General features: G+C 44.1%; 2 protein-coding genes across 7 annotated transcripts in view; one reads left to right on the top strand and one right to left on the bottom strand.

Moving 5' to 3' along the window:
- CHTF8 (chromosome transmission fidelity factor 8) overlaps nt 1–11506 on the bottom strand; it is a 135529-nt gene extending 124023 nt beyond the window's left edge. For both annotated transcript variants that reach the window (XM_085638685.1, XM_085638686.1), the window contains exon 1: nt 11398–11506. Coding sequence is in view for 1 of the 2 variants with exons in the window: in XM_085638686.1 (XP_085494812.1) it covers nt 11398–11426 (29 nt within the window). In the remaining variant the exon portion in view is untranslated. The remainder of the gene's footprint in view (nt 1–11397) is intronic.
- Nucleotides 11196–15998, top strand: part of UTP4 (UTP4 small subunit processome component) — a 158367-nt gene continuing 153564 nt past the window's right edge. Inside the window, exon 1 of one of the 5 annotated variants that reach the window (XM_085638684.1) lies at nt 11196–11233. Coding sequence is in view for 1 of the 5 variants with exons in the window: in XM_085638680.1 (XP_085494806.1) it covers nt 12166–12201 (36 nt within the window). In the remaining 4 variants the exon portion in view is untranslated. Of the gene's footprint in view, nt 11234–11910; nt 12024–12067; nt 12202–15998 lie in introns of those variants that run through there. The other 4 variants (XM_085638682.1, XM_085638683.1, XM_085638681.1 and 1 more) reach the window with 4 other exon arrangements.

Below are 15998 nucleotides of genomic sequence, written 5' to 3'. Positions count from 1 at the left end.
AAAGTCCTGAAATATTTGAATTGAGAGTGCATTATACGAAACAGAGTTGATCCCCTGGACTTTCTTCAAGGTGGGTTCCTTGTCAGTAAAATAGTGAACTCTGGTAAGGATATCTGGAATGAAATCAGGCAGATTGCGAGGGCCAAAGACACAATGGGCTCTATCAAGCAGGGGTGATGCAGCTTCTTCGTTCTCCCCGATAGCCTGTAGGAGCTCCGCAGTGTACGCCATAATGTCATTTCTTTCTGTCCCCAATGGGACCCCCCTAATGCGTAGGTTGTTTCGCCTACTGCGACTTTCAAGGTCTTCTTGTTTCAGCTGTAGGGTGATATTCTGCTCTTCAATTTCACAAGTCCACAAGTTTTCATGGTCCTCTTCCCTGGTATCCATGGTGCGTTCGAGGTAGTCCACTCTGCCCCCAATTTCCGTAACCTCCTGGCGGATATCCTGCATCCCAGCCTTGAAGTCCTGCCTAAGGGACCCAATTTTATCCTTGATTTCCTGCAAAAAGGACGCCATGAACGCCTGGGTGATTGGCACTTCCGAGGAGGGTCTCCTTGACGCCGGTATGGAGGAGTTGGAATCTTCCTGAAGCTGCGAGTTTGACTTAGACCAAAGGACGTTACTGGATTGTTCTGCGATGCGGCGGATTCAGCTTCCTTATTTGCTTTGTTTTTGGAGGCATGGCGAAATGGTAAGCAGAGACCACAGTTCCAACCGTAGGCAAAAGTCAGCCCCCAAGGCAAAGTGAATGGATGGGTAATAGCGCAGGTGTGTTAGTTCTTTCTCTACGTGATCAGAGTGGTCCTGAGTTCGATCAATGAGACACTGGATGTCCAACAGCGCCCAACTTGCCCCTGGTCGACCACCCTACTGCAGGTATAAGCCAGGCGTGGTCCTCGTAATCCACAGCAGTGTTTTCTAGGTGGGGGAGGGTTCGAGACTCCCCTCTGCTCCCAGGCTCCCAGCACCAGGTCCAAAGTCAAAAAAAGAAGGAGAGGAGGGGGGCTCTTGCCTCTTGTGGGAGCTACAAAACCCCCAGATGCAGTCTATCAATACTTTCCACTTGTGTCAGGTCGTAGAGTAGCAATGGGAGGCTATGCGTCCAAGAACCCCCAGTACAGTCAGGCCCGGGGTGACGCGGGGTTCTCCCACAGCTCAACTGGGTCTCCCCAGCCCACTCACCCCTCAAGGCTCACGGTGTTTTCCTCAGGCTGTAGGCCGCCACCTCATCAACTGGAGCACTTAGGTCAGGCCCAGCCACGGCATCAGCAGGGGTCCTGCGGAGGATCAGGGCACCATCGGAATGTTCCCGGTGTGCAGGAAGTCACAGGGGGCAAGCACTGAATCTAGGGCACTGGAGTGAGCTATCTCCCAATCGGGTGGTTCCAAGCCCAGGCTCGCAGTTCAGGGCACGATCACGCTGGAGGCCGGTAGAGAAGGCCGGCAAGGAAGCCAGCAGGACCCGTAGGTTCACAGGCACGGCAGGGCCCTCCACAGCCTGCCAGGAACTCCCTGTGATGTCGCCTCCACCAGGCCAAGTGCCCTGCCCCAGCTAGCAGTTCCAGGGGCAGGGAACATCAGCAGCGCCAGAATGCGGTAAAACTTGAAGGCCAAAACTTCCCCGGGTGGCAAACGCCAACCTCTGGACCTCCCGGGCGCGGTAGCTCCTCACCTCTGCCATCCAGGTCTAGAATCTCAATTCAGGAGCTCTCCCCACATCAAAATGGCGGCCTGCACAATCTCCACGGGAGGCCGACAGCACCAGGATGCAGCGGGATGAGAGGCTTCTCCACTCGGCCGCCAGCATCTAGGAGGCCCCATGGGTTAGGCGCTGATTCCGGGGGCCGCACTGTCGCGGCACCCCCTCTCCTGCCACAGATCCGGACCACTCCACAGGGCTCGTCTCCCCATAATGGCGGTGGGAGCGATCTCCCAGAGAGGCCTCCGAGGATTTCTGGCTGTCGGGCACAGCTGAGTCTCCCTCAAGGGGGCAGGAGCTCCCCACAGTGCCACTACGTGTAGACAAGCTCCCTGCCCCAGTTAGCAGACCCGGTGGCAGGGAACAACAGCAATATTGGGATGCGGTGGAGTGGAGACCCTGAGTCGCGTGTCTCACTCCATCCGCGTCTTGGCCACGCCCCCGATGAAAAGAATTTTGCCACGTCGATGTTTGCCTCAGAAAAGTGTGCTCATGTTGGCTTGGCCGCTTGTGAAGAAAAACGTCAGTCAAGAAAAGCCAAAGCATCAAAGTCAATCAAACATTGTCAGAAGATTACAGTGAAAGTAAATGGTTGTTCAATACCTTTCATCATCGACAGTGGTGCATCGATAAAAATTATGCCTGAGGAGAAATACAATGAACTATCTCCATTGCAGCAACTTATGCCATCGAAAACCAGATTATATAGATGGGCTGCAGACGTCCTTAAAAAGTGAAAGTTCATTTGTAGCATCCATGAAACACAAGAAAACGAAGGTACAAGCACCCATCCATGTGCCAGAGGACCAAATCCACCACAGAGATCCAGTCCTACTTTCACCACCCTCCCCTCTCCCAGAAAACAAACCACCCCACTACCATCCGGTCCCACTCCCACTCCTCTCCAAGAGAACCAACCACTTCTTTGTCTCCCGGTCCCACTTCCAGCCTCTCTCAGAGAATCAACCCCTCCTCCACCCCCTCCCCCAGAGAATGGATCCACACACCAGCATCTCTACCAACTGAACCTTCAACTATCATCACCCCTTGCACCGTCTCCGCTGCCACATCCCCGACCCCAAGTCTCCTTCACTTCCAGATGCCCTGACGGCATGGCTTCACTACCAGACTTACCTTCCCCCTCCCCCTGGCACACCTCCACTGCCCAGCTGGAGTTATCTCCCGCACCCGTATCATCTCAGCCCACCAATTTCAGCAGGCTGGATAATGCCCTAGCCTCCACCCCAGCACCATCACTACACCCTCCCCACAGCAGCCCCAATCAACTCCCAACTAATCCATGTAATAGCCCATCTAGAACTTAAATTCAACAATATTCTGGAAGAAATCTTGTTGCTGTGCATAGATACAAAGACTAAACATACCATGGTCCAACCCCTTGCATTTATGGTGAACACCGATCCCGCCAAATACACCTGTTCTGACCCCCCTTCACCCCTAACCAAACAATCCCCTACACTCATCACTACCTCAGCCCCAGATGCCCCACAACTGGATTGTCACCACAGGAAGCTGAATTGCTGAGCAACGCCTATGACAATGCCCCAAACCATCCAGACCACCACAAGATCCCCGTCGTCCCTAGCTTGTAAAGGATCTTGAACACCACTTGCCCTCCCAGACCGCCGCCCTACTAACTACCATCCAACCCAGCCAGCCTGTGCCGAGACTGTCACCTTCGCCCCGCGGATGCTATCTTGCGATACAATATCAACATTTTTATTTTTTCCTGAAACCTGGCTAACCGACCTCTCATCCCCTCACATCGACATCCTCACCCCATCGGGCTTTTCCATCATTCGCAGCCACCGCAAGTGTCGCTGGAATGGCATCTGGCCGTTATACACAGAAACAATTTTGTCTTACTCACCTCCACACTACCAATTACCCTACCTTTGAATATTTAGGGGTTCAGTACTCCGCAGAAGGCCCCAATCCCATCAAATTTCATGTCATTTACCACCCTCCACATGACAACCCACTATTTCTCGAAGACCTAATATAGCAAAACTTCCTAAAAGGCAGCACTGACATTATATTAAGAGACCTAAACCTGCACCTGTACAGTGCTAAATATCCTCAAGTACAAGCCCTTGCCTCACTCCTGGAAGTGAATGATCTTACCCAACACTACAAGAAATATACGCATAACAAAGGCTCTGCCCTCAATGCAATCATCTCTAAGAATAACACCCTAACGCCGCACTCTCTAATACCTTCCGACTGACCGATCACTATCGAATTATTTTCGATCTCAATACCTTCCATTTAAAGGCCCACCCCCAACCCTGCCGTCCCAAACACTGAGCGAGGAACATCCATCAAATACTCCAAGCAGAGTTAGAAGCATTAGTTAGCTCCCAAATTCTACCCCCGCCGGACCTCTCCTCTGCTAACGACCTCACACACAACTACTACACAAAAATGACAGAACTCGTTGAAGCAGTCGCCCCTTTGAGACTCAAGAAATCAAGAAGCATCCCTTACAGATCCTGGTTCAATAAAGACCTTAACAGCAAAAGGCGACACCTAAGTCTAGCTGAATGAAACTGGAGACGTCAACCCTCAGAATATAATCTATCGATCCTCCTGGCTGAACACCAAAAATACAAAAAACAGAGAAAAATCCTTATATTCCTGAGAACTCGACCAGTCTAGGAACAGACCCAAAGACTTATTCAACATCATCAAGCAACAAACCTCCTCTTTCCCCCCCCCTCAACACTCGACTAACAACTTGACCAAACGCTGAGAAGAATTCACAGCATTTTTCTCTGAAAATGTTTCTAATATCAAACCCTCTCCTGAGACTACCACACCCTTACCATGCACCAAGGATGCCCTCTACGGGAAGGCCCAAACCCGAAACTCCTCCTCCAAATGTTGGTCGTCTTCCCCCTCTCAACAACACAGCTCATCAACCTCAAATCCTTGCAACTGAAAATCAATGCAACCTGGTCCGACTTCTACCATGTCCGTGAAGACGAACTCCTCAATTTGCTCACGAGCATGAAGCAGACATTGCACATCTGACCCCCACATCCCGCGGCACTTGTTAAAAATATGTCACATCATCTCTCCTATATTGATCAGAATCATCAACTCCTTCCTATCGAGCAGTTCCATGCGGACCCCCCACAAACTCGGACTACTAACCCCCATCATCAAAATAAAATCTGATGCCGACCAGAATGACCTCAATAACTACAGACCAATAACTAATCTCTCTCTCCTCACTAAAACCATTGAACAATGTCAACTTGCACAACTCAACATCCGCATTGAAAAAAATACAACTTACACAACACCTTCCAATCGGGGTTCAGGAAAGGCTATAGTACTGAGACTGCTGTACTGAACATCATAGACGATCTGCACACATCTTTAGATGACGGACAGACATGCTGCCTAGTCCTCCTGGACCTCTTGGTCGCCTTCGATACTGTCAACCATGATATCCTCCCAAACACCCTTTTGCGGCGTGTAGGCATTAATGGAACTGTCCTTCAGTGGTTTGCCTCTTTCCTAAACCAAAGCGCACAGCAAATCAAACTCAACATTGCAACCTCAAAAGCAACGCTAGTCTCACAAGGAGTCCCTCAAGGGTCAATCCGGTCTCCTGCCCATTTCAACCTTGATATGGAACCCCTCACTGTGATCCTGAAGCAAGCTGGAATTGCCCATCATCTCTCAAAGCGCACAGCAAATCAAACTTAACAATGCAACCTCAAAAGCAACGCTAGTCTCACAAGGAGTCCCTCATGGGTCAGTCCGGTCTCCTGCCCATTTCAACCTTGATATGAAACCCCTCACTGTGATTCTGAAACAAGCTGGAATTGCACATCATCTCTATGCGTATGACACCCAACTCTACATGTAAATCTTGTAAATCAAAGACATCCAGCACATTAATAGCACTCTCTACACAGTTCAATCCTGGTTTTCCAGCAACCACCAAACTCAATCCCAACAAAACAGAATTCCTCCTCATCCAACCCAAAGAAAAAATCCTTATCCGTTGATATCTGGCTCGACAACATCACTGCACTAAACTGCAAACTGTCCATCTCAAACTCTGTTAAATCCCTGGGGATCACACTTGACAAGCACTTGAGCATGAAAGAACATATTACTGTCTCTGCGAAAAGCACCTTCTACACACTGAAACACCTGAAAAAAGTTAAACCATTCATATCCATTGAAGAACTAAAGACGGTGGTGCAATCCTTAGTCCTGGACTACGGCAACGCAAAAATCACGGGAGCCCCAAAAACATACCTAGCCCAGGTGAAAAAAACACTCCAGGCAGCAGCCAGGCTGCTATTGGGGGTGACCACATCAGCCCCACTCTCAAGCAGCTCAAGTGGCTTCCAACCGAGGGAAGAGCTATGCTCAAAACTGCATGCATACCTCACAAAGCTCTCTACAAGGAAATAACAGCTTACCTCTCAAATAAATTATCAAAAGCAGAGCAAAAGAGACATCTACGAAATTCAAACAGTCTACTTCTGATTCTGCCGAAATTTAAGAACGCGAAATCTCGCACCCGCACCTTCTCTAAGAATGCTCCCAGAATCTGGAATGCGCTGCAGCAGGACTTACGGGATAATCAATCTTTCCACCAGTTCAAGAAGAAACTGCAACTTCTCTTCAACAAATATCTGAACCTAGCCCCTTAAGCATCCGACTGGCATGTGTTCCCATCTGCAAGCCTTAAATAAACCTGAGCACCACAATTTCAAGGAAAACTCTACGCCAGGACACTGGCTCAATGAAGCCCTACCCTAGGACTACATCGCCCAGCTATTTTTACTGAATGCCACAATTTTTCCGTTAAAATTAGGGGTGGGCGGATTTTGCGAAGTTGCGCTACGCAAAGCTCTGCGAAACGGTAAAAAATCTCCAAGCACATGCAGAGTTCTGCAAACACGCGGAATTGCATGTTCCGCCCGTTCGCAATGCTTTTTTCCTGTTTGCGAACGCTGTTTGCATGCTCGGGGGGAAATATCTTGCAAACACGCATTTTGAAAGCGCGAACAAGCAAAATATCCTGCGAAGCCGCGGAATTTTTGGCAATTCCGCATTCTCCGCGGAACGCGAAATTACGCAAATTTCTGCGAGCGGAACGGAATTTACCGCCCAGGCCTAGTTAAAATGTGGTTATTATGTCATTTTACATATTCCTCTTGCAATCTTGTGCTACTACTACCATGCGCTATAAAATACTATATATTTATATGTATACTGTATCTACCTCAAAACTGAATCAGCAGCTTATCCTAATGTCTCTTGTATATTCCCTTAAGTACTGCCACTATGTCTTTATACCTGTATTTTTACCTATTACTCTGGTACTCTTATACAACTGCAAGCTGTAAAGCACTATACATATATATGCTGTATCTACTTCAAAACTGTATTGGCAACCTGTCCTAATGCCCCGCGTATATTTCGTTTATGTACTGTCACTAAGTCTTTATACTTACTCCACATGTAACTCACGTAATTGCTGCTATCCAAACTCTATGACGCACTCTGATGCCTCCGGTAAAGTTCATGCTATACAAAACTCAATAAATAAAATAAAATGTGCTTCAAAGCACCACGTTGAGTGCTTGTCTACTCAGTTTCAGCACAGCCGCTGATATGGGACGGATTTCCATTACTTAAATCATGAATGCTCACCACAAAATAGTAAGTTGGTGCCCTTCATTATTTCATAGTTCAGGAAAGCTTAAGACTATGAAAGTAAAGTTGCATTTGAATGAGGACATCCATCCTGTTTCTCAGAGACATAGACAAATTGTTTTTCTTTTCATTTGCAAGAAGCTGTTGAAAAAGAACTTGAAGGGTTAATTAAACATAACATTATTGAGCGTTCAACTGGTCCAACGCCATGGGTTTCTCCCACAGTGGTAGCACCTAAAAAGGAAAGTGAAGGAGCTATATGCGTTGACATGTGTCAGGCAACTGAACGAGAACGACATCCAGGTCCAAACATTGCTGCCATGATGATGCAATTAAATGGTGCAAAGGTCATCTCTCGCCTTAATTTAAATAAAGGTTATTATCGGTTAGAACTTGAAGAAGATTGCAGGTACATTACAACCTTTTCTACACATGTTGGTCTGTTTCGATACAAAAGACTACGTTTTGGTGTGTCATCCGCTGCCAAACTGTTTCAAGACATCATTCGACATATCATGCAGCCTATCACGGATACGATTTATTACAGCGATGAGATGTTGGTTTTCTGAGCTACACAAAAAAAATCTTGATAAAGCTCTTACACAAGTATGTTTTTTACTTGATGAAGCAGGTTTGACTGTGAATGCAGACAAGTGTGAGTTCTATAAGACACAGCTAAAATTCTTTGGCCATATCTTTTTTGATGGGGTAGGACACAAGATCCCACTAAAGTTCAAATGCTGATCCCCCACAAGATATTTCTATGGTGTGTTCATTTCTTGGCATGGCCAGTTACTGTTCCAGATACATACAAGACTTTGCCACAGTAAGTGCGCCGGTGGGAGACTTGACGAAAAAGAATGCTTCATTTCATTAGTCACATGAATGTGAGGAATGTTTTAAAAGAATTAAACAAGCCATTGAGAATGCTACGGAAATGGCATACTTCAATCCAAAGCTTCATACAGAGGTTGTTGTTGACTCTAGCCCGGTTGGGTTAGGCGCTATCCTTGCACAGCATAGCGGAACTTGAATGCTTGAAGGCATATTGTGGCATATGCAAGTAGAAGTTTGCCCCAAACAGAGCGATTTTACTCACAACCGGAAAAAGAAAGCTTAGCGGAGTATGGGCTTGTAAATATTTCCATATATTCCTGAACGGAAAGCCTTTTACACTAGAAATCGATCATCAAGCTTTACTGACAATATTTAGCAATTCAAAGGCCAAAATGTCTCCTCGCATTGAAGGATTGGGACTACAGTTACACAAAATATAATTCTACCATTGTGCATCGTATAGGGAAAGATCAGAATCCTGCTGACTACTTTCCAAGAGAACTCCCTCCAAGATGGCTGAGGCCTGTATCAATTTCACTGTACAATAAAACACACCAGCTGCCATTTCGATGGCTCGAATTATCACTGCCATGAGCCATGATAGTGATATGTTAAAGCTGAAGGACATAATTACACATCAGTCTTGGAACCAACACACTCGACCACTCACCAGTGATGGTGAATATCAAAATACAAAACTGTGAAGGATGAACTGTCCCTAACTCAGTAAGGAATTATCCTATGAGGGTCGAGAATTCTGATTCAAGAAAGTCTGCAACAGAAAATAACTTAAGTGGCCCACGAAAGACATCATGGAATCGTTGCTACAAAACAAGCTCTCCAACACCGAGCCTGGTTTCCATATCTTGATGACAGGGTTAAAAAGGAATTAAGGGCCTGTCATCTAAGCAACTGCCTTTCTACAAAAACTACTCACCACGCCTTGAGCATGTCAGAACTCCCAAAGCATGCATGGGAGGGAATAGCCATTGTCTTTTTCGGTCAACTCGACAATGGACATCACCTGCTGGTAATTATGGACGAGTACTCACGATTTACATTAACTGAAGATCTTTCATCTACTACTCAAGAACAAGTCATTGAAAGACAAGTTGGAACCTTTGCGAAAAGGGGTGTTTCAGCCATAGTAAAGTCTGGTATGTCCCATCTTTCAATAGCTAAGAGTTTGGAGCATTTGAATATAAAGCATCAGAAGAGCACACCTTTGTGGCTGTAGGCTAACGGACTTGTTGAGCATTTTATTAGTAAACTAAAGAAAGCAGTGCAGCGTGCTACTCTTGAGAAGCTCGATTAAAAAACTGTGTTGAATTCTACCTTGAGAGCTTATTGTTCAACACAACACTCCACCACAGGTGAAAGTATTGCGACACTGATGTTCGTGATAGCAATGAACACCAAGTTACGTCAACGTACCAATCCGAGAAAGAAAGATAAGAAAGCAACTCTTAAGATAGACTTGGTGAACAAACAAAGGATGAAAACCTATGAGAAACAAAAACAACGTGCGAAGAACATTATCTTTAAGAAAGGAGATTGAGTGCTTGCACGAGAGGCGGGCAAGAAAATCTGATGCTCTATTTGACGCCAAACCTTTTCAAGTGATGTCTACCAAGGGACACACGGTGAATGCCCAGCGCCCTAGGAAGTCTATTACCACAGACTCTTCTCACTTTAGGTATTTAACTAATCATTCATCAGAAGAAGAAACTGGATCTGAAACATCAGTGATTGCTGTTACCTCTACACCGCTGACAAATATACTGGACATTAGTGTTGACAGTTCCTAGTTTTCAAGAACAAGATCAGGTCAAACAATTAAAGCAACAAAAAGATTGATTGAAGAGATTTAATTGTAAATATCGATCAAAATATATATATTTTGAAAAGAATTGTAATTATTTAACAGAGGGGGAGATGTAGTGTCTTGCGAGTTAGAAACGATAGAACTCTTTTGGCTCCTGATGGAATCTGTAGAACTGTGATGTAAGTGTTGTAGCAGAATGCACTGAAGTCTATTTTAGAATGCTGAGTAAAACTAAGCCCCGTTTGTGGCCTAGTCATTGGCGAGTATCCAAGCTGGGGAAGACGCTACAATAGTGAGGTGCAATCAATGCCTAAACTGGGTACCCAAGTGCAAAAAAATGACAAAATAATGAAGTGACACTATCAAATTTAGACAACCCTGCCATATAATTTGGCCCTCTCTTGCAGCATAATTCCAGTGGCCCTAGGTACATTTAAATCAACCTTCCATTATTCTAACGTCAATACAATACATAACTCTCTTGGATGATGGCATCGCCAATATTTACACTGCAAGACCGTCAAGACACAAACCATGTATGTATAAGTGTTTACACCAAGGGCTTAAGTGGGTCGGGTCCTGCCTGTGTTTACCACCAGCAGTTCTAAAAAAAAAAAAGCAGGTGCTGAGACGGGTTCCCTATCAGGCTCTCCATTTTTGCCTTCACCCTCAGGGTGAATTTTTTTTCTTAACTCTGCGACAGTACCACTCTTCACTGCCATTGACGTAACATCAAAGTGACTCGTTACAGTTCTTTCACAGTCCCATCATTTCAGAACTAAAGCATTTTCTATATTCTATACAACGAAGCCATAGATGTTGCTTATTCATCTTATGCAACTAAAAACCATTGACAAAGCCAATAGTCTTGGCTTGTTGTCGATACTTTGTTACTTGCTGTATTATATATCTGAATGCAATGACAGAAAACAAACCACCAGTTGGGTAGCCCACTATGCTAATCACAGGTTTATAGCTTAAATGATTTAAGCCACGCCCTTAATTACAAGGGCCACGCCCCCTTTGAGAGACCCACCCCCCCTCAGTGCTTTTATCCCGGTTAAAGCCCTGTTTAAACCTATAAAAATTGTTGTATCTTGTGAGTAAAGGGACACTGTAAAGATTCCTGTCACTTTTCACACGGGTAGAGATCAAAGCAGGTATGATTATGGTACGGAGTCCGCGGATAACTTCTTTGATTACTTTCCTTTTCTCTCTCCCAAATATACTTCAGGTTTTGGTCTCTTTGTGTTTGCCCTCATATTCTCATTTTTATCCCCAGAGCCACATCCTTCAAGCCCTTTTTGTTCAAACCACATCTCACCGGCAGCTTCTCTCTTGTCCAGCGCTCATGAAACATCACTCATTCCCAAATCTCCCGCCAGGTATGACAGTGTAAACATAAAAGATGGACGGCGCAGCCAAACTTGTCATAGAGTAAACATAGACGGAGGACAAGAGACAGAGGCTCTCTATTATGGAAACGCCACGGGGATCTCCGTTTCGCCCTTAGGAAGAAGTGCATGGCAAATCCAATCTATCTGTGATAACTAGGGGTAGAACGGAAGAATAGTTTTAGATGAGTTAGACCCTAAACTATACATGACCGAATCATAATGTTATTATTCCAAACCTCTCATGCATCCATCCTGTGTTATAAATTGAAACTCGTCACCCTACCATTAAGACCCATTATACAGTTTTTGTGGCGCTCTACAAAATGTATATGATTCTCTTACACTGACCAACTCATGACTTGCACCATTCTAAGATGGCCGTCAAGTTACTGTAAGTGTTGTTGGCAAATCTTTCTTTTATGTTTACCTTTTTTCCGATTCCGGGTCATCGAGACGCACATGTGTACAGGGAGACGGAGACATCTGATGTAGAAGCTGGCATACGAGGCAAGATAACTGGTACTGGAAATCAGGGTGGTGCATAATGTTATAGGTATTGGAACATTGGCATCCTGAGTGGGAGATGGTGGGAACCCCCAGGGAAAGGAGATAATCAAGGGAATGGAAGGCTATGGGTTGGCGACGACTTGGCAAAAGAGAGGAGTGTTGTGGTATTCGGGAGGCGAATTAAATGCATGGAGCTTGAGGCTTTGCTTGTATGCGATGACTTGGTGGGTGACTTTTTTTTTAGTATGTTGTAAACCAGAAACACTCGTGTCACATAGTATAAGGGGATGAGGGGTCAACAATGAACCACAGGGATTCTGTGCAGATTATTTGTACCAGCTATATTGGCAAAGAAGGGGCATGTCTCAATAGGGGTCTTTAGTGAATGACACAGGCCTTGAATTTACATACTTAAAGTTTCTTAAGATGAGTGAGACTGTGCTCGCTCTTGCCTTTCTATTTCTAGAGCCAGAGATTATATTTTAACGTTTGTTTAACTCCAGTGAGAAGAGGCTTTCTCAAATGCCTTGTGTTAGAGAGTTCCTCTTTATATGGACGAAAAAGTAGAAGGGCCGGACTCTGGAGTGGCACAGGCCTCTTTGGCAAGGCTTTAAGTGTTATGAAAAAGGGGTTCTTCCTCTAAATGTGGCGTGGCTTAAACATGTAAGCTAATTTTCTGTGATTACCATAGTGCGCTACCCAACCGGTGTTCTGGTTCCACTCTGAGCTTTCTTTTATTGCATCAGATATGTAACACAACTGACATACTCCTAAAACCAGCTGATACTAATGACTTTGTCAGTGGTTGCTAGCAGTTTAAGATAAATGAGTAGCAACAGTGATTTCATTGTAAATAATTAATACTGAAAATGTTTCAGTTCTGAGATTGTGAGACTGTGAATTAAACATTAGTGAGGATTTTGGAAGGATAGTTCTTCAGGGTGTCTCACTCACTCCTCCGGGCTCGAAAAATCCAAAAAAATGTTACTAGACCTGCAGGTCTAGTGACTTAAATAATCTTTTCAACCTAATTATAATGCTCTTGACCCAGAAACTGGTTGCAAATTATGTGATTCAGGGCACGTATTTTAATTCACTGAGACGCCATTTTCGTCTTTATCACATATGAGAGCACCTTCAAATACGCACATTTAGCACATCTGCTGTACAGAACACGCTTTTGTTTGTTTTAATAGACTAAACATTAGCTCCTTATACAATGCTCATCTAGCCGCATATAAGATGCACTTAACTGCAGATTTGCCTCTTAATTCATTAAATGTATTGTCATCAGGGCTTGGCCAGGAATGTCTCTCACATGATGTTTAAAAACTATCACTTTTAATAAATACATAACAAAAGCATAAAGTAGTAGCCCATTGTTACCAGCAATCAGCAGAAATTACATTGAAATGGCCACAGAATTTGTCACTGACGTGGTTTTAAAACTATGTAGTGTACAATGTTTGGAAATAAAGTTTCTGCAAATGTTTGTCATTTGCACATCACCAAGTAAAGTGTTCTGATTTGTTTTACTCCAATTTAAATCTTTGTTTACATCACACTTCTGAATAAAAAAAAGTTCTTTCATAATTTCTGATCTATTTATACTATTCGTTTGCAAGCTGTTCAAATGTTTTAGAGAAAAAAACTGACATTTTACTGCATTTTGTTTCCCAATTATTGTCAAATAGCTCACTTGACAAAAAGCATTAACTGTAAAAAGTGAACACATGAGGACAATTAGTAAAAAGGCAAACTGATATTTGACCTCTGTCCTTGAGCAGTTGGTGAATGTGTCAAGATAAAACAAGGTTTAAAGGTGTTTTAATTGCTCATTCGTTTTCTGACCAGAAAGAACACCTGTTTCTTACAACTTAAGTTTACTCGCCAGCAGGGTCGAGTAAGTGCTAAAAATAGCTCGACCTGCTAAAATTTCACTCGCAATTGCGAAGGGGCGAGTGGATTTTTCAAGGCCTGCTCCTGTCATGTTCACTCAGTTAGACATGTTGTAATTTTTTCCCTCTACATCTTGTCCATCTGCATATCTTACACATCTTCTCTTCCTTGTCAGCACCGTCTTTTCACCCTCTCCTGAATGCATGTGCGTCCACGCATCGCCTTCATGTCACCACCTCTCAAACGCACAACACATTTTTCCCTTGTCAATATTTTGACAACTATCTACCTCCTTGACACACGTTCACACAGAATCAGAATTGCAACTGGAATCTGTGACCATTGCTTTGTGCACTCTTAAGAGAGGCCAAGAATTGGATGACTCTGTTCTAACCCACTGAGAAGCAATCTCAAGTTCTGGAAATAGCTAACACTGTTAGTGAATTCATGATTAAGTAAAACATGTAAAATATGCTCAAGAATTTAATCACCAACATGAATTACCTTGCCTTTTTTTTCTGCATTATTTGTTCATAAATCTAACCGTATTTTATAAGAGAGGTACTGCTATGCCTACCTTCATAGTGGTGAGGGCATCTGGATATGTGAGGTGTTGATGCAGGGTGTGTATATGTTTAACTTGTTTAGTTGTATGTATTGATTTATATAAAGACCACCATACAGTTTCAGGTGTTCAAAGAGCTAAATAAGTTTACTTAAAGTAACTAGAAAACAGTCTTTATGAGAAATGTTAAAATTCTAATACAATTTATAGTATAGGTAACATTCAAAGAGTTTGAGATGAAGAATCAGATTTTACATTGGCAGTGCATATTCAGTGCTGTCCAGGGGCAGGAATGGAATTAGAAAGACATGGCTATGCATATTGAGATTGGAGACTGCAATATTGTCTTCAGCGTTTGAAGGTCGCAAAGCCAATATGGTGCTGGGAATGATCCATAGCTTTGCAGAATATTGTAGTTTATCGCAGAGTAGATATGCTGACGAGGGTAAGTAGTGGATGGGAGCAGGCTAGAGAAAGCAGGAGGCGAAGTCTAGTAGTGGGGGAGAAAGCAATCAGTTAATCCATCCCTGTAAGAGGGCGAGCTGTACATAGTTAGTATTGGAAATGGGACGATGGTTGAATGCAGGCAGTTAAGCCACAGGCTGTCCTATGGGTATTGGAAGAGGATACATCTGTGAGGGGAATGGGGCTTGGTTGCTAGTAGTTGGGTCACTTTTGTAATGGAGCACAGGGGGAAAGAAGCAGTCTAATCAAATCATCAATACATGAAGAAAGGAAGTATAGAAGAATTTGAATGGAAAGTGTTAGTGATTAGGCGGAAAGTAATATGAAGTATTGACCTTGGGATAAGCAACAAGTGAAAAGGAAAAGAATCGCTGGGAGAGCAACTGGGCAACTTAACAATTAGCAAAGTCTTACACACAAGGGGAGGGGGAATCCTAGCTGAGCAAGCGGCATAGAGAGCAGGGAGGGAAAAGGTGTCAAGGTAAGGCACCAGGAGAATGCCTTTTGTATTTTCTATAGTACTCCGTCTTAATGGCCCTTGATATGCGAGGTATTTATTTTAGAAAAATAAGGTCTTTAGCTCTTTGCCTACATACGAAGGAGAAAGGTGATTGGCTGTCGAAAAAGTGAGAGGTGTCTGGGAAAGTGTGGATGTGGCGTAACGGCCAGAGTTGGCGACTATGGAGCTGGGGAACCAGGTTCAAGTCTCAGCATTAGCTCAATATCTTGTGGATCTGGGCAAATGACATAATCTTGCCTTGCCTACCAAAAGTGGATGCGTCCTTCTGTAATGTAACTGGTGCTCATGTAAAGTGCTCCAATACCTTCAGGTCGAATTTGTGCTATATTAAACTGCCACAAAAAAGTGTGTTTTAGGATATGTGAGATATGTTGAGTTAGGAATGTCAGAAGATGTTTGAAGAGATGAAACATGTCAGGGGTAAAATATTAATTGAAAGAATGTTCTGAAAAAGTCAGAGTGATACGTTCGAAAAATCATGAAAATATTCTCAGACAAGGAAAAAAATTCTTTAGTGACTCCAGATCAGCATTACATGAGTGTAGTCTGTTTAATACTCGATGGGTGCATTG

This window comes from Triturus cristatus, chromosome 12 (assembly GCF_964204655.1).
Source record: "Triturus cristatus chromosome 12, aTriCri1.1, whole genome shotgun sequence".
NCBI lineage: Eukaryota > Metazoa > Chordata > Amphibia > Caudata > Salamandridae > Triturus > Triturus cristatus.
This window is presented reverse-complemented; position numbering and strand designations above follow the sequence as displayed.